This window comes from Cygnus olor, chromosome 25, assembly GCF_009769625.2.
Source record: "Cygnus olor isolate bCygOlo1 chromosome 25, bCygOlo1.pri.v2, whole genome shotgun sequence".
In the NCBI taxonomy this organism is placed as follows: domain Eukaryota; kingdom Metazoa; phylum Chordata; class Aves; order Anseriformes; family Anatidae; genus Cygnus; species Cygnus olor.
In genome coordinates, this window is record NC_049193.1 from 2,010,431 (window position 1) to 2,027,635 (window position 17,205).

General features: G+C 49.0%; 2 protein-coding genes across 14 annotated transcripts in view; one reads left to right on the plus strand and one right to left on the minus strand.

Annotated features, from left to right (window-relative positions):
• Positions 1 to 17,129, minus strand: part of ACLY (ATP citrate lyase) — a 43,859-nt gene extending 26,730 nt beyond the window's left edge. Inside the window, exons 1-4 of one of the 12 annotated variants that reach the window (XM_040536565.1) lie at positions 17,056 to 17,129; positions 15,211 to 15,261; positions 11,001 to 11,170; positions 9,155 to 9,322 (exon numbers count right to left, since the gene is read on the minus strand). The gene's annotated coding sequence lies outside the window, so the exon portion shown is untranslated. Of the gene's footprint in view, positions 1 to 2,603; positions 2,768 to 3,054; positions 3,167 to 3,219; positions 3,421 to 4,703; positions 4,723 to 4,798; positions 5,056 to 9,154; positions 9,323 to 11,000; positions 11,171 to 11,953; positions 12,060 to 15,210; positions 15,262 to 17,055 lie in introns of those variants that run through there. The other 11 variants (XM_040536566.1, XM_040536572.1, XM_040536574.1 and 8 more) reach the window with 11 other exon arrangements.
• On the plus strand, positions 5,121 to 16,995 carry ODAD4 (outer dynein arm docking complex subunit 4). 2 transcript variants are annotated; one of them, XM_040536736.1, is made up of 12 exons: positions 5,121 to 5,279; positions 6,120 to 6,251; positions 6,558 to 6,711; positions 8,686 to 8,747; positions 9,787 to 9,943; positions 10,933 to 11,157; positions 12,203 to 12,410; positions 13,906 to 13,992; positions 14,203 to 14,399; positions 14,590 to 14,690; positions 15,497 to 15,575; positions 16,671 to 16,995. In XM_040536736.1, exons 1-12 carry the CDS (start codon positions 5,160 to 5,162, stop codon positions 16,871 to 16,873), a joined length of 1,725 nt encoding a protein of 574 aa, XP_040392670.1. In that variant the 5' UTR covers positions 5,121 to 5,159; the 3' UTR covers positions 16,874 to 16,995. The 2 variants fall into 2 exon arrangements, with proteins under 2 accessions (XP_040392670.1, XP_040392671.1); XM_040536737.1 differs by lacking the exon at positions 15,497 to 15,575.
• Positions 17,130 to 17,205: the final 76 nt, after the last annotated feature.

The window sequence follows — 17,205 nt, forward strand, 5'->3', positions numbered from 1 at the left end:
CAGTAGCACAAAATGCCACTTCCAGTCTGCTTTTAGCACTTATCTTCTGCTGCACGGGATTTCAGAGGCAGATAAAATTAATGATTTCTACCTGATAACGCCTCTCTGGGCTCCCTGCGATGATTTGCTGGTCTATCGAATGAGGTCTGTAGGACCAGCAGGATCAGTTCTAAAGTCAGCCCAAGTTACCAAAACCATTCCTGTGCTTGAAGGATGCTGCCCTTAAGCAGAGGACAAGAGCTCTGCTGAACAGTTGCCACGTACCTAGACTTGGTTTGACAAGTAGATTACTGATGTAAGAATAAGTTATTTGTGGGAAGTGTCAGTGGTTTCCACAAATGATTTTTGATCATTTACTGAGGCTCTAAAACAAACAGCTTCTCTGCAATAGAGACCTTTACAAAATCATCCACAGCCAATGATGTAAGAATAAAAAAAAAAAGCTGGTCTTCAGCGTTCACTAGCAAGTCTAGAGCAAGTAAGAAAAATGGATTAGATCACTTGTTCAAGGCCTCAGGAGCACTTACTCGCTCAAAACATCACTTGTCAAATATGCAAAGCAAGTTTATTCTTCAGCAAAATTTCTCAAGTGTCTTGATGAGAGCAGAAATACTCTGTGTGGTAACGGTATGGATTAAAAAGCTAGATGATGTTGTGTTTGTCATGACAACTGGTACATATGCCCCAATACACCAGGAGCTAACTGAAGGCAAAACACAATAGAAACCAGAGAAAAGAAGAAAACAGGAAAAGACATTCATGACAACAGAATCAGGGTAAAAACTCCTTGAATCCCAAAGAGATTGGATGATGTGCAGTCAACTCTGGAAAAAAAAAAAAAAAGGATAAAGATTTTTTCCTTAAACCCTTTCTGGTGCTGGAAGTGTAACTCAACGAGCTTCACCAGTCCACGTCCATGCAGAACAGGGCTCACGTGCACGGATTTACTTAGGTCCAGATCCCGTCATACCCAAGCAATGCTTTTACTGGAAGAAAAGTACCTTTACTGCTTCCAGTAAAGGTCTCATGCCCTCTCTTCCTGAGAATTTGAAGCCGCACTGTAAAGCGACCTTCCCCCTTCATCCCAGGTCATTTATTAACACAGTTCAAGATCAGCCAGTATTTTCTGCCCATAGCAGCGTGAAAAGTTACGTCACTTGCCACCTGGCAAGCACGCCTGCTTTCATCAGAGGACGGAGAGGGGGCTCCAGGGAAGAGGCCCCACAGCAGCCAGCCAACTTCACAGCTCAAGCAATCGCGGCGCTGCGCATTATGAAACGCCTGGCACCGACCTGGTGTGATGCAAGCAGGTATCGCTCGCTGAGGGGGTGAGCGTGTGGAATGGCCAGCTCTGGAGCAGGTTCCCTGCAGATGTCGAGCCTTAGAAAAAGGAAGTGCAGCCAGGGAGAAGGGCAATGAACTGATCTAAGTCAGATTAGCGGAGAGCAGGAAACAGCCTCCAAATGCCCTGGTACGTGTCTAGTGCCAGAAGTGGGATATCTGGAATTCCGTGTTTAAAGATCAACTTATTCTGCAGCTTTGTGCAAAGTTCTCAGCAATTTTATTCCTTAACTCTTCCCCGTGTCCCTTGGGAAACGGGCAGCAGCAGCGCGTGTTCTGGGCTGCGTGGCTGGGCAGGATTCCCCGCTGCGGCTGCCCTTCGCACCGGGTCCCGCTTCGAGGGACGTGCTAGGACGAGGACGCAAGCTGCTAACCGGAGGGCGGCCGGCACACCTTCTGCACGGCCACGCAGAAGCCTCGCGCGGAAAACTCTACGGGGTCTGAAGCACAGCGTTAGATAGGAGAGCTGATATTGTGAGCTGCAAACCCGGCTAAGGGAATAAATCAACTAGAGACCGACAAACGCTACACTCGGGGCACGCAGCTTCCACTCTTCTGATGCTCTGCCAGGCAGCAAACGCAGTTTAAGAGAGGGAAACGTGAAGCCTGTGCAAAAGGAAGAGAATTACCGAAGCAGCAAGATAAACAGCAGGTGTTTGCAGGTAGCAAACAAATAATAATAATAATAAAAAAAAGAGGCTGGAAGGCGGCCATCTCACGGCTCCGGGAGCTGTCAGCTGCGGGCACGGAAGGCGACGGGGCCGGGCAGGCAATAACGCACAAGTGAGAGCGGAAAGAACCCAAATTGGCGCTGCCTTCCCCTGCCTCCAGCGGGCTTTGGTTCGAGGAGGGGGGTACGGGTGTAGGGGGTGCTCCTGGACCTGGGACGGACGCGACGGGAGCCCGGGGGCCGGTGCTGGCAGGAACCTGCCCCGGTTCTGGCCGCTGGCTCCGCACCAGCGCTCAGCACCAGCGCTGAGCCCGCCCCAGCACCACGCCGGGCTCACGGCCGCGAGCATCGTCCCTCCTTCCTTCCTTCCTTCCTTCCTTCCTTCCCTCCCTCCCGCGGAGGGGCGAAGCTGCCTCCTGCCGGCCCCGTCCTGCCCCGAGACCCCTTCGGGACCACCCCCGGGACCCTCCCCGGTCCCCGCTCCCGGCTCCCGCCGCCCTCCGGAGCCTCCCTCGGGGGCTCCTCGCTCCGGGCACAGCCACTGCGGAGCCCCGGGTTCCCCACGGGGCCCGCCCCGGGCCTTGCCACTCACCCTCGCCCCTCTCGGCCCCGCTGCGCTGCTCCCGGCCCGACCCCGGCTCCGCCACCGCTGCCGCCGCCTTTTGTTCGCTGCGGCTCGGCGCTGCCTCCCCTGCCCATCGGCCTACGGGCGCCGCCGCCTCCCATTGGCCGCCGCCGCCGCCACGTGTGCCTTGCCTGAGCGCTCCCCGCGCTCCCATTGGCCCGCGACGGTGGGGCGCGCCCGCGCGGCCTTGTGGGAGTCGTAGTTCCGCCCCCTCGCTGCCGCGCCCCCTCCCCTCCCCCCCCCCCCCCCCCGGCCCCCGGCCCTGACCCCCCCCCCCCCTCCCGCCCCCCCCGCTCCGGGCCGGGGCTGCGGGGAAACAGCGGCGGTGCCAGCTCGGAGCAAAGGGCCGCGGCCACGCCACCGTCACGCCGAGCGCCGCCCGCCAGCCACGGGCAGCCTGCCCAGCTGTCACCAGCACCTCGCCCCGCTCCCGGCCCCCTTGGAGCTCCCAGCGCCGCAGCAGCCCCGTTCCCGCTGCTGCTTCTTCCTCCTCCTCCTCCTCCTCCTCCCGCTGCAACCTCTCGGCCCCCGGGCCAAGCCGCCCACCCTTCCCCTCCCACGGCCCGGCCCAGCATGCCTGCACCGGCAGCCGGCACAGGCCGGATCCAGGCGTTCCCTGGAGCTGGTGGCGTAAGGCAGGGGGCAGGTGGTGTCTGTCGGTACCGGCGGTGGGGCGCGGAGCTCCGCAGTGCATAGCCAGACAGCAGTGCTGCTCGGGAACCGAGCATCACCAGCATCACCATCACCGGGGCATGGTCCAGAAGGATACAGCTGGCAGGTGTTCTTTACCTGAGCAGGGCAGCGAAACATCTCCCACATGCAAAGAGAGGAGAAAGGGACATTTGTGAAAGTGCAGGATGCGGCCATCCCCCCTCCCTGTTCACGACAGCCCCACTTGTCTTGTAACAAGCCTCTAACGGCACTCATCACGTCTCTTCAGCTTGCCAGCAACACTCAGAGCACATTCTTTTTTTTTTTCCCGGTGTTTCCAACCTGTGACTAAAGTACAAATCAGCCACGCCGAAGTGAAGCGCCCTGGGGCAGTCCCTCCGATGAGAGAGGATGGCTTCGGTCCAGAGGCGAGCAGCCCATGACATTATCACGGGGCTGGAGCACGGACTTGTAACAGCCACCGGAGGGTGACCAGAGGACACAGACACGATGCCTGTCTCCTTACGGAGAAGGTGTCACAACCAGCAATGGCAAAAGGCCCCGTGGAAAACAGTTACCAGAAGTTTACTTTAAACCATCTCAACTTCTCTCCCTGTCGGCAGAGGGTTTGTCACGCTGGCCTCCCACTGCAGGGTTTGACTGGTGTTAGTGTCACCACCCACGCATGAGACACCCTGCCTGCCTTCTGCACAGCCCCGTCCACCACGCCGTGGAAGTGAGGACTGCCCCTGTCACTCCTGGGCTGCTTCCAGAATCCAGCAGCAGCTCTGCCATTCCCTATGGTGATGTTAAATCTTACAGACTGCTCTGAGCAGGAGTATTTTTTTGAGCAGGCCAGACAGGCCACACCCACTCTGAGTCACTTTGCTGGAACAAATTGCTTCAAATATTAATCCTGGCAGGGTCTTGTACAAGGCCAAAATAAAGTCAAGGCTTTGGATGCTGATAGGGGAGAACCAGAACATTCTCTCATTCATCATTTCTGTTTGTCCAGGAGCATTGGATGCCGCAGCAATGAAACCAGTAGCGTGGGCTACCAGCAAACACCAAAAAAGAACTGAATATTACACAAATAGGGGGGAAAGCAGTGGGCTGCCGTGCGAAGCCCCTGCAGGAGGCACCAGCTCCTGACCTGGCTGAGCAGAACCCGTTCGGCCTGACACTGGCAGGAGCTGAGGCATTCACACGACTGCTCTTGCACAGCGGTTTTACGAAGTGCCTGCACTCCCACACTCCCTTTCTTTACAGCCGTGCCTCCAGCGCTGGTGTGTGGAAACGCAGGCTTTAGAACAAAACCCGAACAAGCGCCGGAGCACCGCAGGCTGGACAAGTCGGCTCAGGAAACACTGCGCGAAACGCACCACGAGCACCACAGCTCCGGCTGCATGAAGTTACCCGGCACGCATTTTGCAGCGAAACGGGCGTTTCCTTCCCTCGCAGCCCTGCCTCGCGCAGCTCTCCTATCCGCCGCCCACCCGTGCCCTACTTACACCGTGCCTCTGACCAGCCCACCCCACGCTGCCTTGGCTCGCGGGAACGCGCTGGGCACGGCTCGGCACGGCTCGGCACGGCTCGGCACGGCAGCATTTCGAGGCGCTCGACCCACGCCAGCCCCCGGGGCCGAGCGCTCCCGGCCGGCTCCCCCCGCGCTCGGCGCCGGCAGCGGCGCGGCGCGAACAGCGGGAGCCGCACGTGGCCGCAGCGCGGGCGCGGGAAACGGCCTCGCGCCGTGGCGCGCCAAGACGTCACCGCGCGGGCGGGGCTTCGCGCCGAGCCGGAAGCGGGGCGGTTGCCTGGCAACGGTTGCCAGGCGACGGCGGCGACTGGGGCCGGGCCGGGCCGGGCCGGGGCATGGCGGCGGGGCAGGGGGGGGACAGCGTGCCGGCCGGCACCTTCCCCGGCTTCATGACCGAGGGGACGCTGCTGTACCGGCGGGGCGAGTACGGCAAGGCCCTGGCCTGCTTCGACAACGTGAGGGAGCCGGGGCGGCCCTGGGGGGAGAGCCCCGAGGGCACGGGAGGGTGGCGGGGGGCGGCGGGGGCACCGGGCGGGGGCACCTGGGGGGCCCCCGGGGAGGGCCGCGGCTCGCAGGGGTGGCAGCGAGGAGGGCAGGGGGCGCGGAGGGACGGGGCAGAGGCGGCAGCACCGGGGGGTGGCACCGGGGGGGGTGACCCCGAGGTGGTGGCACCGGGGGGGGTGGCCCCGAGGTGGTGGCACCGGGGGGGGGGGGCACCAGCACGAGGGGAGGTGACGCGCAGAGGTGACACACGAGAGGAGGTGCAGGTCCTGCCCTTGTGGCAGGGGTTGCGCACAGAGAGGGGGGCAGCACGAGAGGAGGGGGTGCGTGAGTATGCAGAGAATAATTTTTGCAGAAAAAGTTGGAGTTTTTGTCCTCATCCGTCGGCCAGATCCGTGTAGGGCCGGAGCAGGTTGTGTCCCATATTTGTGTGTGTGAAGGGAGGGTGTCGAGAGGATGGAGCCGGTTTCTTTTCAGTTGTGCCCAGTGAAAATACGAGAGGCGACGGGCACAAACTGAAGCCCAGGAGGTTCTGGCTCACTGTGAGGGGGCAATTCTGTACCGGGAGGTGACAGAGCACTGGGACAGGCTGCCCAGAGAGGTTGTGGAGTCTCCTTCTCTGGAGATATCCCAAACCTGCCTGGGTGCCGTCCTGCACGAGGTGCTCTAGGTGATCCTGCTCGGCAGAGGCTTGGACTGGATGATCTCCTGGGGTCCCTTCCAACCTCAGCCACCCTGGGATTCGGGGCTGCATTCCCAGCACTGATGGCACATGCATGTATGCTGAATTCCAGGCGCTGAAGCTGAGAGCAGAAGACAAGCACTGTCTAGTTGCCCGCTCAAAATGTTACCTGAGACTTGGAGACATGGAAAATTCCCTGAAAGATGCAGAAGCTTCTCTCCAAAATGACAAAACATTCCCCAAGGTAAACAGCATGAAGCAGGAAGAGGTTGGGGTGGCCAAGGACAGGTCTTTTATCTGTGCGAAACTCTGAAGGGTCTGAGAGACAGTGTTGTGTAAAAATAGGTAACTCTAAAAGCAAAATCAGCCTCGCTCTGCACTCTTGCCCCTTTTAGTCCTTCCAGAGAAGGGGAGGCGCTTTGTCAGCTAAGGAAGAATTACAGGATTACACTTTATTGTATGAAAACCTGATAGCGTAGTGCTTTCCCTTCCGTCTAATGCGGAATTAGTTGAGGTCTAAGTGTTTTTATCTTTATTTTTTCCTTTTCAGGGACTTTACCAAAAAGCTGAGACGTTATATACCATGGGTGACTTTGAATTTGCGCTAGTGTTTTATCATCGAGGCTACAGGCTACGCCCAGAACTACAGAAGTTCAGGCTGGGTATCCAGAAATCCCAAGAGGCAATTGTCAACTGCATTGGAAGTAAGCAGCTTGATTTTATGGTGCCTATGAGCACAGCTGGAAGCTGGTCATTGGACAGCTGATGGCATATTAGCTCTACAAGTGACCTAAGGACCCTATAACAGCGGAGTCTCTTTGCTTCTAGATTCATGTGCTCAGTGGCCATTGTCACATGAAACCAGAAAGTACCAAAAAAAAGCACAGCCCCATTCTTTTCTTTTTTTTTTGGCTGAATGCCTATTTATATACAGAGTCTAATAACTTCAGTTATGGAAGTGAATTATGACCCTAGCACTTTTTTTACATTTTCAGTCACCACAAAAATATTCTAAATCATACAGAACAAAGCAGCTCATCTACTTATGGCCCTACTGATTACAGATTCCATTTTGAAATCTTTATCCCAATATTAAAAGTTTGTAATGAAATTTGCCTTGCTACCTGAGACTGGCCTTCCTGAGATCCTGATTTTCCTCCAATTTACATTGCATAAGAGCAGTGAAACTGTTGGCTATTGCAATGGAGCACTGCTTTCATAATTTCTGGCGTAGATCATAGAACTGCGTCCTGCAGGAGACAGAAAAGGCCAAGGACCTAGTGGTGTTAGAAAGTAAACGGAAAATTTTTCCCTTAGTTTTCCTCTTAGCAATGTTGTCACGTGCAGACAAGTGTGGACAAGGTGTGCACCCACTCTTGGGCACACAGACAGCTCTCAGCTGGGGCTGCCACCTTAGACAAGTGGCTTATCACGTGCACAGCTCCCAAGGCTGCTGTAAAACCCGCCGAGCTAGTTAGAAACTGCCCAGGTGGATCCTCCAACAGCCTGTCCCGTCACGGAGCCAGGACACACCCTGCCTGCACACCCATACACGGAGGCCTCGATCCTCCAGATACTTAGGCACCTTGCACTCCCGGAAATCAGTTTCAAAATTTCAGTCCACCTCCAGTGCCGCAGATTAGCTTCCCGTCCCAGCTGTGTAAAAGCCTGAAACTCTTCTATACGTGGTATGCATTTTAAAAAAGCAGATAGCAAAAGTTTTCAGATCTGGCTTGCTTTCCTCCATTACCACTGCTTTCTTAGCCTTAATACGAATGCCTGGACATCTTCACAGCTCTCAGTCGAAATGCTTGTCATGCTTGATATACTGAGCTAAATGCTTTAAATGTGTTCAAGCATCTGGACTGTATGCAAATGAACAGAATAAAACCCCAAACATTTTCCAATCAAGTGGCAATAGCTAGATGCAAGGGAAAAGCAGCAAGGAAACATATTAGTATTTGATCCATATGTTGAAATAGTTGTGAAATGCACATGCATTAACAGGGCTTATCTCCCAAACTGCTTTATTGAATCTGCTTTGCTCGGCAGGTTCAGAAACACCAGCTTTCTGTGGATAACTCACATCACTGAGCTTGGCCCAGCTGCCTTGCTGGAGGAAATCGTTCAACAACAACAGCAGCTGAATCTCCTTCCTTCCTTCTGACCAGACCAAAACAAAGAGTTGTTTTTCACCCTTTCCTCCACTGCCAGAGTGCAATCTGAATAGCAGAAGTGAAAACGAAATGGGAGTTTTGCCCTAATGTCAGTGCACAAAAACTTTAAAGTAGTTATCTGTATTGCTGGATATCCCCATGCTTACGAGCTTTCCTTCCATTTTAAGCTTCAGCTTTGATTCCTCAGAAGAACCTGCCACCCTTTTTCTTCCTCTGTCTCCATGTAGATGTAGCACGTCTCTGGAGGAAATCAGCACTGTGATGGGAGTTCCCCGGTGCCATAAGAAAATAATAATTAAAATCCAGAGAAGAGCTGCATCTATGAGCTGTAATTCCTACTTGAGGACCATACTAACATCCACGTATTTCTTGTGAAATAATTAAGAAAGCTTTATTTGAAACAGGACATTATAGGCTTGGCGCATTTATGGTCATTTTTGATTCTAAAGCTTCAGTACTGCTGTTCTTGAACACTAACAAGTATTTTCTCTGTATTTGCAGGTCCATCCTCTGTTAAACTGGAGAATAAAGAGGATCTCTGCTTTATAAGCAGGCAGGCAGAGGTACAGTGTGAAGAGCTCTTGCTTCAGAAGCTAACTAGAGTTATTATAATGCTAATATGTTCTGAAATAGGCTCTAGAGGATTAGTAGTTTCTGCAGCAACATGGATGAGGATACGGCTGGTCTAGTGAAGCGCATTCTGAGCATACAAAGCAAGCTGATCCATTATAAGAGTTTTTATGTACCTGTTTTTAATGTAGTTATGGCTCAAGCTACACAAAATAGAAAGGAGAAGACAGAGGGGTAGGGAAGAGCAACCAAGGAGAAACAAAGCCCAAACTGAGAATCCTCTACCAGCCTGACTGCTCCTTCTGTTGTATGTTGCTGACCGCCCATCAAAGGCTAATAAGTAACAGCACTGAGGTCAGAGCCAGGGTACATTTATCTAGAATATTTACTTTGGTCTTACCTGATGTTTAAGGTTCACATTTTTGATAATGGACACTTTCTCAATTGCTTAATTTTGGGGTGGTCCACTGAAGTAGTGCCTCATTCTTCTGCGATGCCAAGCCATATTTCCCTGTGAAGTCAGTGCAGTGAATGCTCATTGCTTCTTTCAGCTGGAATTACGGGTACCCTGTGGTAAAAATAATTTGTACAAAGGGGGCTAAATATTAGCACTATAATCGTTGGGACTTTAAACGTGAGACTTCAGAAATACCGTCCTGATGTTTCAGAAGCCCTGGTTGTTAGAGCTGTTACGTCTTTGACTCTGGAGAACTAGACCTGCCGTTGCCACAGCCTTAATGTTCTGTCACAGCACTGACCTGGACTCCCTCCAGAACAGAATAAGACTGAGGAGCAGAACTAACTCTTGGTCTTATTACAATGCCTCCTCCTTCTCTTAGAAGTGAGGGAGCACACTTGGGCACAAAATTTGCTGCTGACCAAAGCCCTTGGTGAGATACTGACTTCTTGCTTTTACTTAAAAAGTAACTGGACCTATGTGGATGGTAAACAACTCTGAAAGCCAGAACTTCCTGATAATGCTAGTGTTTCCCACTAATCTCACCCAACTTAATTTATTTTTTCTTGCTGTAGGGCAAAAAAGCAAATCAGAAACTCCAAATAAAACTGACCAAGGATCAAAAGTGGACAAAGAAACAGGAGCCCCAGAGGAACCCAAAAGTAGAGCGACAGCTTCTTGGAGAGCTTTATGCTGACAAGGCCTACCTAGAAAAGTTGCTCAAGGATGAAGGTCTTTCTCCAATGTATTTAACTAAATGCTCCTTCTAGGCAGGGTCTTTCTTCCTTCTTTTATATCCTTATTACTACTATTCCTTACTTGTATCAGAGCTCAGACAGCACAGAGTGTTTGCAGTGGTCTTGAGAGAGGCAGATATCTGGAGAGTTCAGGCATTTTTGGAGCCAGATCCAATATTCATAACTGTGTCTGAACATGTTTCCTTCCTTATTAAATGATAGGCTTTTTAAAACAAACAATAAATCAATTCAAAGCAATCTGCGGTGATGAAATAAAAAGCAGAAACAACAGCATTACAACTTACTTTATTTCTGGCATGATGTTAAATTCTACTAACACTTGCATTAAGTGCAAAGCACTGCTGATGAGACCATGCCTCATTCATGGCTTTGTTCTAAATGCTGTTAAAAGCAAGATGCAGGATTCAGAGAAGTATCTTATTTTAGAACTAGGCAGAAAGGTGGTTCCCATTTATTCTTTCCTCTAAGAAACTGTTTACCTAGTAATAGAGGAACAATTCAGAATTTAGTCTACTCATAGGTTTTATGGTACTACTGGCATTAATAATATATAAGGGCCATCTGGTTTCCAGGCATGTTAACGTCCTCTCAACTTCCATCTCGCAGTTTAATCCACTATTTTCTGAAGTGCCATTTGAGTACAAGCGTCCCATATAGTTGTCCTGTCCAAGAGGACAATGCTCATGCACCACAGTTGGCCCCCATTAATTGGGCCTCTTCTTTGGCTCTTCATTAAAGAAGGCAGCAGCTTACAGGAGCTGGGAACAACAGCTTTAGCTCACCAGGAGAATTTTCTCTAACTTCTCTCCTAATCACATCGGTTCTGAGGAGCATTAAAGACTTTAATTCCCAGGACTGTCTCTGTCAGAGCAAAAGAATGTTCACAAGCAGTCCCCCAGTGAACTGCAGCTTCGTCCATCACATACATTAATGCTTTCCTGCATTCTACCATCTTATTTTCAGATTTGATGAAGAGCAGCACAAAGCAGGGGATCAAAGTAGCAGACATGGTTTTGAGTGGCATTGCCTACCTGGACACACGCACTGAGTTCTGGCAGCAGCAGAAGCCTATTTATGCCCGTGTGAGGGAGCGTAAGCTCAGGCAGCAAAGGTGGATCCGAGACAAGAAGCGAAAACCAGCTGAGGTTGCCAGATACATTGTGAAGAGTATGGAGGACATTGATATGCGTATGTGTCCTGTCTGGAAACAGTAAGAAAGTGATGATTGGCATATGTAATTATTTGCTGTTCTATTTTACAGACCAGAACAACAGAAGCAGTGTGCAAGTACTAACAAACAGTAGCAGGCGGTTTTGGGAAGTATTTGCTTTCATATTCTCCATCTTTTCCAAGGCAACACTTCCTCAGATATAGAATCCAATGCATTTTTTTAAAAAAGAAATCTTTTTTTTCTGCACTTGAGGTATTGCTGATTGCTTTTCAGAACATCACTTAGATACAAAAGCCAGGTCAGCCGCTCCTGCATGCTTAGCAAGTGCCTCTGGCTGGTCTAGTAATCAGAAGTTGTTTTACCAAAAAAATGCAGGGCACTGGAGTAAATAATTTCTGTAGCTGAAAAATACCCTTGTGGAGAGACGAAGGAGCTGAAAAATAGTGATCTGGAAGGAAGTAATAATTCAGCCACTTTTACCCTCGCTTTCTACTTATGCTACATATTTTATGACTCAGGGACAAGAATTTGGTGTTACTGCCATTCAGTTCATTTAAGCTACAGCTTGGTGAAGGCAGTGTCAGAAACATCCTGCAGTCCGCTCCCCACAGCACTGCAGCCAACTGGGTACAATAAACAGAGCTCGCCAGGAAAGTGCAAGGGGCTAATTTCAGAGATAAAAAACTAAGCGCTGTAGCTAGTACTTCATCTCCATGATCAGGCTGCCCTCCTTCAATGACTTTTTGCTTTCAAAAACTTTAGACAACAAGCATCATTCTCATTTATTTTTCTTCAGCAAGTGTGAAGTCTTACCAGAGTTATCTCCCCTTGCTTGCTGTGATGAAAGTGATTTCCAGGAGTGCCAGATGGAGAGGCTGAAGTACCATGTCCCGAGGGCAGATTTCTTGGAGATTGAATGGAGGAATGTAGGATATGCATGAAGAGTTAGGAGCTCTAACCATTCCCAAGCTTTGTCTGAGGTGTACATAACCGCACTCAGTCCTACTTCCCCAATATTGCTGTGTCCCTACCCTAACACTAAACTTTCCTCTTTGTCTATAGTGCTGACCGGTGGCTCCCCCGAAGAAAGCTGCAAGAAAGCTGAGCATGTGCTAAAAACAATACAAGGATGGTCAGATGATGAAGTTCCCAACAAGAATGAACTGATTGGAAACCTCCACAGCTGCATTGGGAATGCTCAGTTAGAGATGGGCCAGATGGAAGCAGCCCTGCAAAGCCATAAAATGGATCTCGAATTTGCCAGGCAGAAGTAAGTGCTGAGAAGTTTAGATGGATGGGGAAAAGATCCAACATACAGAGGAAAGTACCTTTGTTAAGATGTTTTAGCATCTGGTAACACAGTAATTCTTTCACCTGGAGATTTAACAGGGCAATGCATATAGACTCTGTCCACATGCAGTGGTCCCTAGTGACTTATCTTCACTATTTCAAAAATAAGGTGACCTAAGCAGATTTTTAAAGGACCTAGCACACACAGCGTATCTAAATCCATGCTGAAGCAAAGCAAAAGAGAACGCAAGTTCCAGACTCAGCACTTCAGCCTCTAGTATGCATTTCCTTCTCAGTAAGGTCAGAGTCTAAATTGCACAAGTTTTCTTCTACATTTTCCCTTAAAGTAATTTGCATTCAAATCATGACGATAGGTGTGAAATATTGATAAAAGATACAGTTGCTCATATAGAACACATTCTGCAGCAGCTCTTTCAGCTAAAACAGAACGGAGCAAATGTAGTCTTAAGAAGTAGTAACAGAGTTGTACAAAGCCCATGAGAAAACACTGAACTGAGGCTTGAATTGAGGCTATTTTGGTTTTATTTCTGCTGATACTGTATAGGACTGTTAAAATGTTACTGCCTCACTGTTTGTCCTTTTCAAAAAGCACATTTTTAATTATAGCTTTAACAATTTCTGCATCTCTCCTTGTGATTTCCACTCCACAGTTACACCAAATACAGTTAAGACTTAGCAAAAGCTAGGCAGGAGTGAGATCCGTCGTTTTACTACTTTTTCAAACCGATTGAAGGTTGAATTTGAAGGACAGAAACACAGCCATTACCGAGAAGCACTCGCCCTCTGGTGGCTGGAGTTCAGCAGGGGCCCGGGGAGACATTGTTAATGACTCGCATAACCCACAGCAACGCATTTGTTCTCTGGTTTCATCTTTTTTTTTCCAAGGCACGGGTAGTCAAAGCAGGCTACTTCTGAAGCTGGGAATGAAGACTAATTAAAGAAAAAAAAAAGCTACATTGTGATAGAAGAAGCTGCCTCTAGCATTGGGCAAAGTTTCATTCAGAGCATTGGGAACAGGGCCTGTTACCAGGAGTCTGTTAATGAGACATATTGCAGACACATTCTTGTGTCTTCAATTTCCTCTTGGACAATAATAATTTATTAGTGTTAGGGACCTAAGAACTGGTAGGGGATTTCCATGGGATACACAAGGCAACAAAGAGAAACTGAGGAAAAGAAAAGACTCATAAAGGCTGCCAGATTTGCACAAAATATTGAAGACAAAACTAAACTGGTTTTCCCCATATTACAGGGTGTTGCAATGGCTGTAGATGAAAATAAAATTTTACCTTGGCTTTATGACTTTCAGCCTGACACTGGTCCTTTACTTCTACTTCTGAACACTTACTTTCATGTTAAGAGCCAAAGCAAATATATGGGGTTGAAGAAAGCACAGACTGTATCAGGAACAAGGCTATTTCAGCTACTACAACTTCTTTTTCTTTCCAACGCAGCAATCTACCAGATGCCATATCCAGAGCCCTTGATAACATCGGCAGAGTTTATGCCAGAATCGGCAAATTCATGGAAGCTATTGACATGTATGTAAAATTAGTAACAGAAAAGGCGTAAGGTTTATTTTGAATTTAATAGATGCTGTCTTTTCAGTTTGTTTAATTGTACTGCTAGAAAGAGGGCTGAGAAAGTTTTCATCACAGTACCTGGAACACTTTGTTTATAGAATCCACAGTTGAAATTATAACTGCACCTAGATTCAGCAATAGTCTGTCTTTCTTACTCTCTGCTTGAAGTTGGGAGGAGAAAATTCCAATGGCAAAATCAAGCCTGGAAAAGACCTGGCTGTTCCATGAAATTGGCCGATGTTACCTTGAGCTTGATAAAGCTGAAGCAGCCCGAAATTATGGAGAGAAGTCCCTGCAGTCAGCAGATGAAGAGGGAGATGTTGAGTGGCAACTCCATGCTAGTGTACTGGTGGCACAAGTACAAGGTAAAGATGTCACTACAATTTTTGCTTTAAGGACAGATGGCAGCCTGTCTGTTCAGCTTCTTACATATCTGTCATTTAACAACCAAAGTAACCGTTCTGATCAAGATCTCTCACGGGAGACTTGCTTGATTAACACTTGTTCTTCTCTTTATCTTGGGTTAAAATAGATGTTTTCATTTGTCCCTTACAGTAAAATTAAAGGATTACCGGTCTGCAATCATGAACTTTGAAAAAGCACTTGAGAAGGCAAAGCTTGTTCACGATGATGCTGCCCAGAAGGCCATCATTATTGTAAGTGGCTTGGTGCAAGGTGGAGAGAAGCTCGCGGCAGCATCAATAAGTTAGCTGTAACTATTGTCTAGCGGCCTGCGAATTGAGAAAATGTCACTACATAGCTAGTCCATTAAGAGGGAGAAAATGCAGCCTCTGAAGAAAAAAGTTATGAAGCCTCCTGGCTTAGAAAACTTAATCTCAGTTCGTGAACCAGTACAACACCTAGAATGCTGTAGCCCTAGCTCTATTCAGGTCAAGGGAAAATTTTTATTTGAACTCCCTTTCACATGTAGAATACAGAAGTACCTTCTCTACATTCAGTATCTGTTGGAATGCAGGGCTGATCAGAGCTTACTCTTTTCTGGCCTCTCCAAAGTGTCCCAGAGAAACCACTTTGCATCAGATCAGAACATCTGGGGCATTGCTGGTGACCCAAGGATAAAGCAGTCTGCACATTTTGGTAGCCTGACAGTGGGTTGTGGGTGATCTTCTGACCTCACTCAGCTTGCCAGGGAACAGGTACAGCATAAACACGTACCTATTTGGTGATCCCTCATGGGTGTTCAAAGTTGAAGCAGAGCCTGTTTTCCTGCCAGAAGGAAAACAATAGTGTGTAAGAGATTAAATCTTCACGGGAGGAGACATTTGATAAGGGATACTAACAGGTAGTAATCACTGCAGGGAGGAATGAAGCATGTTGTTGCAGGGAGTTTTGAGGTAGGAAAGGAGCAAGCAATGACAACAGAGATCTAAGAGAAATAGGAAAAACTTAGATACATAGCTGTATTTCTATAGCCTTCACTAATAAGCCATATCACTTTCAGGCCTTAGATGATGTGAGCAGAAGCTTCATTGAAGACCTGAAAGAAAGAGGAAGAGAAATGACAGATCACTCCCTTATAGGTAGTTGTCATCTAGACCTCTGCACCACATAAATGTAAAAATTCCCCACTTTCCTTTTCTGGCATGGGAAAAAAACAACCCGTTCCCAGGTAGCAAGCACTGAAATTTCTGGGCTGCATGCATCCTCTGTGCTAGTATGCTGTAGCAGGAATTCATTTATATGTGATGCCATAGCATAGTTAAAATTTGTGGCCTCATTTTTTTGGCAGTGAGGGTTTAATTTCCAGCATAACAGTGAGGGACCCTGGCTTCTCTTCAGCTCTGTCTTTGTAAAAAGCTTCTTTTAATAACAATGAAAGCAGCTCCAGTGCCCAGAATGTGTAATGGTGTGCATAGCCAGAAGCAAAATAGTGTCAAAAGGTGACTGTAAAAATGACAGTGAATAAACGAGACCTGCAGTGCTGAGGCCTTCAAAAACATCAGCGAATTCTAGAGTCCACATAGTGTAAAAGTATTGATTTTCTGTCACCATCTAAATGACAATATGTGCTACTGAGCACCTGCAGCATGAAGCATGACAGAGTAAGTCACAGTTCCATGGCAAACAGGTACTGCTCTTCATCCGAACACACGTACGTGTCCTTCCCAGAGCAAAGGCTAACACAAAGAGCAATCCCTACTCTGCCCCAGCAAGTAAGGCTGCAGAAAGAGGGAAGCAGAATGGAATCCCCAGGAGTGCAGCGTACTCGTGCTTAGTTGAAGCCCCAGACTTGGAACACAAACTGAATTCCTGCAGCTCTGCTCCCAGGTCTGGCCATGGCCATCTCAGAGCTGTATCAAGCCTGAGCAGGAGATGGCAGCACTTCCCAGGCGTCCCCTCTGGGAACACCACACCTGGACTTCATCTCATGTTCATTTTGTCAGCTGATGAATCCAGGCATCACGATGTAACTGCCAGCACCTGCCTTCTGTTCACTTAAAACACATAGCTCAGCACCTCATATTGCTGGCAAATTTATCCTTGTGAGACAGAAAATAGAGGAGAGCTTTCTAATCGTAGTGACAGAGGCCAGGGGTCTTTTCTTGCGCCCTACTGATTGCTCAGTGCTGGAACTTGGTTTAAGATTCCCTCTGCCTCCTCCTCCCCCCCTCCAGATTATGCTTTCAGCAATGAAAACACAGATGATGACAACTTTGAGAAGGACAGGGAGGGAAAGGAAAGTGAGCAAGGCACAGAGAATCAAGAAGATGAAAAGGAAAATGAAGATGCCAAGAACGATAAGGAGCAAGGAGGCGATAAAGAGCATGAGAGTAAAGAAGAGGAGAGCAAAAGAGACGACGAAGAAAGCAAGAGGTGACAATGAGAGCAAAAAAGACAAAGAAGAAATAGGGGGTGATGAAAAGCAGCCGACCCTCGCTTTGGAGTAAAGTAGCATTTCCTGAGCAGTTAGAGGGCAGAATAAACCTTTGTGCCGAGCGTTGCTTTTGCAAACAAACCCTTTTCCCTTCGCTGTTCCTACACCCCAGCCGTGCCACGTACCTGCGAGTCCAGGCGCACGCAGACGCTCGCTTCGTGCTTTTCCTCCCTTTTCTGGCACAGCTTCCCCCGGAGCACGGGGCAAAAACCAAAAAACAAAAAACCTGGCCCCGAGCTGCGGCGGCCCCCGGGGCCGGGCACCCATCGCCACCG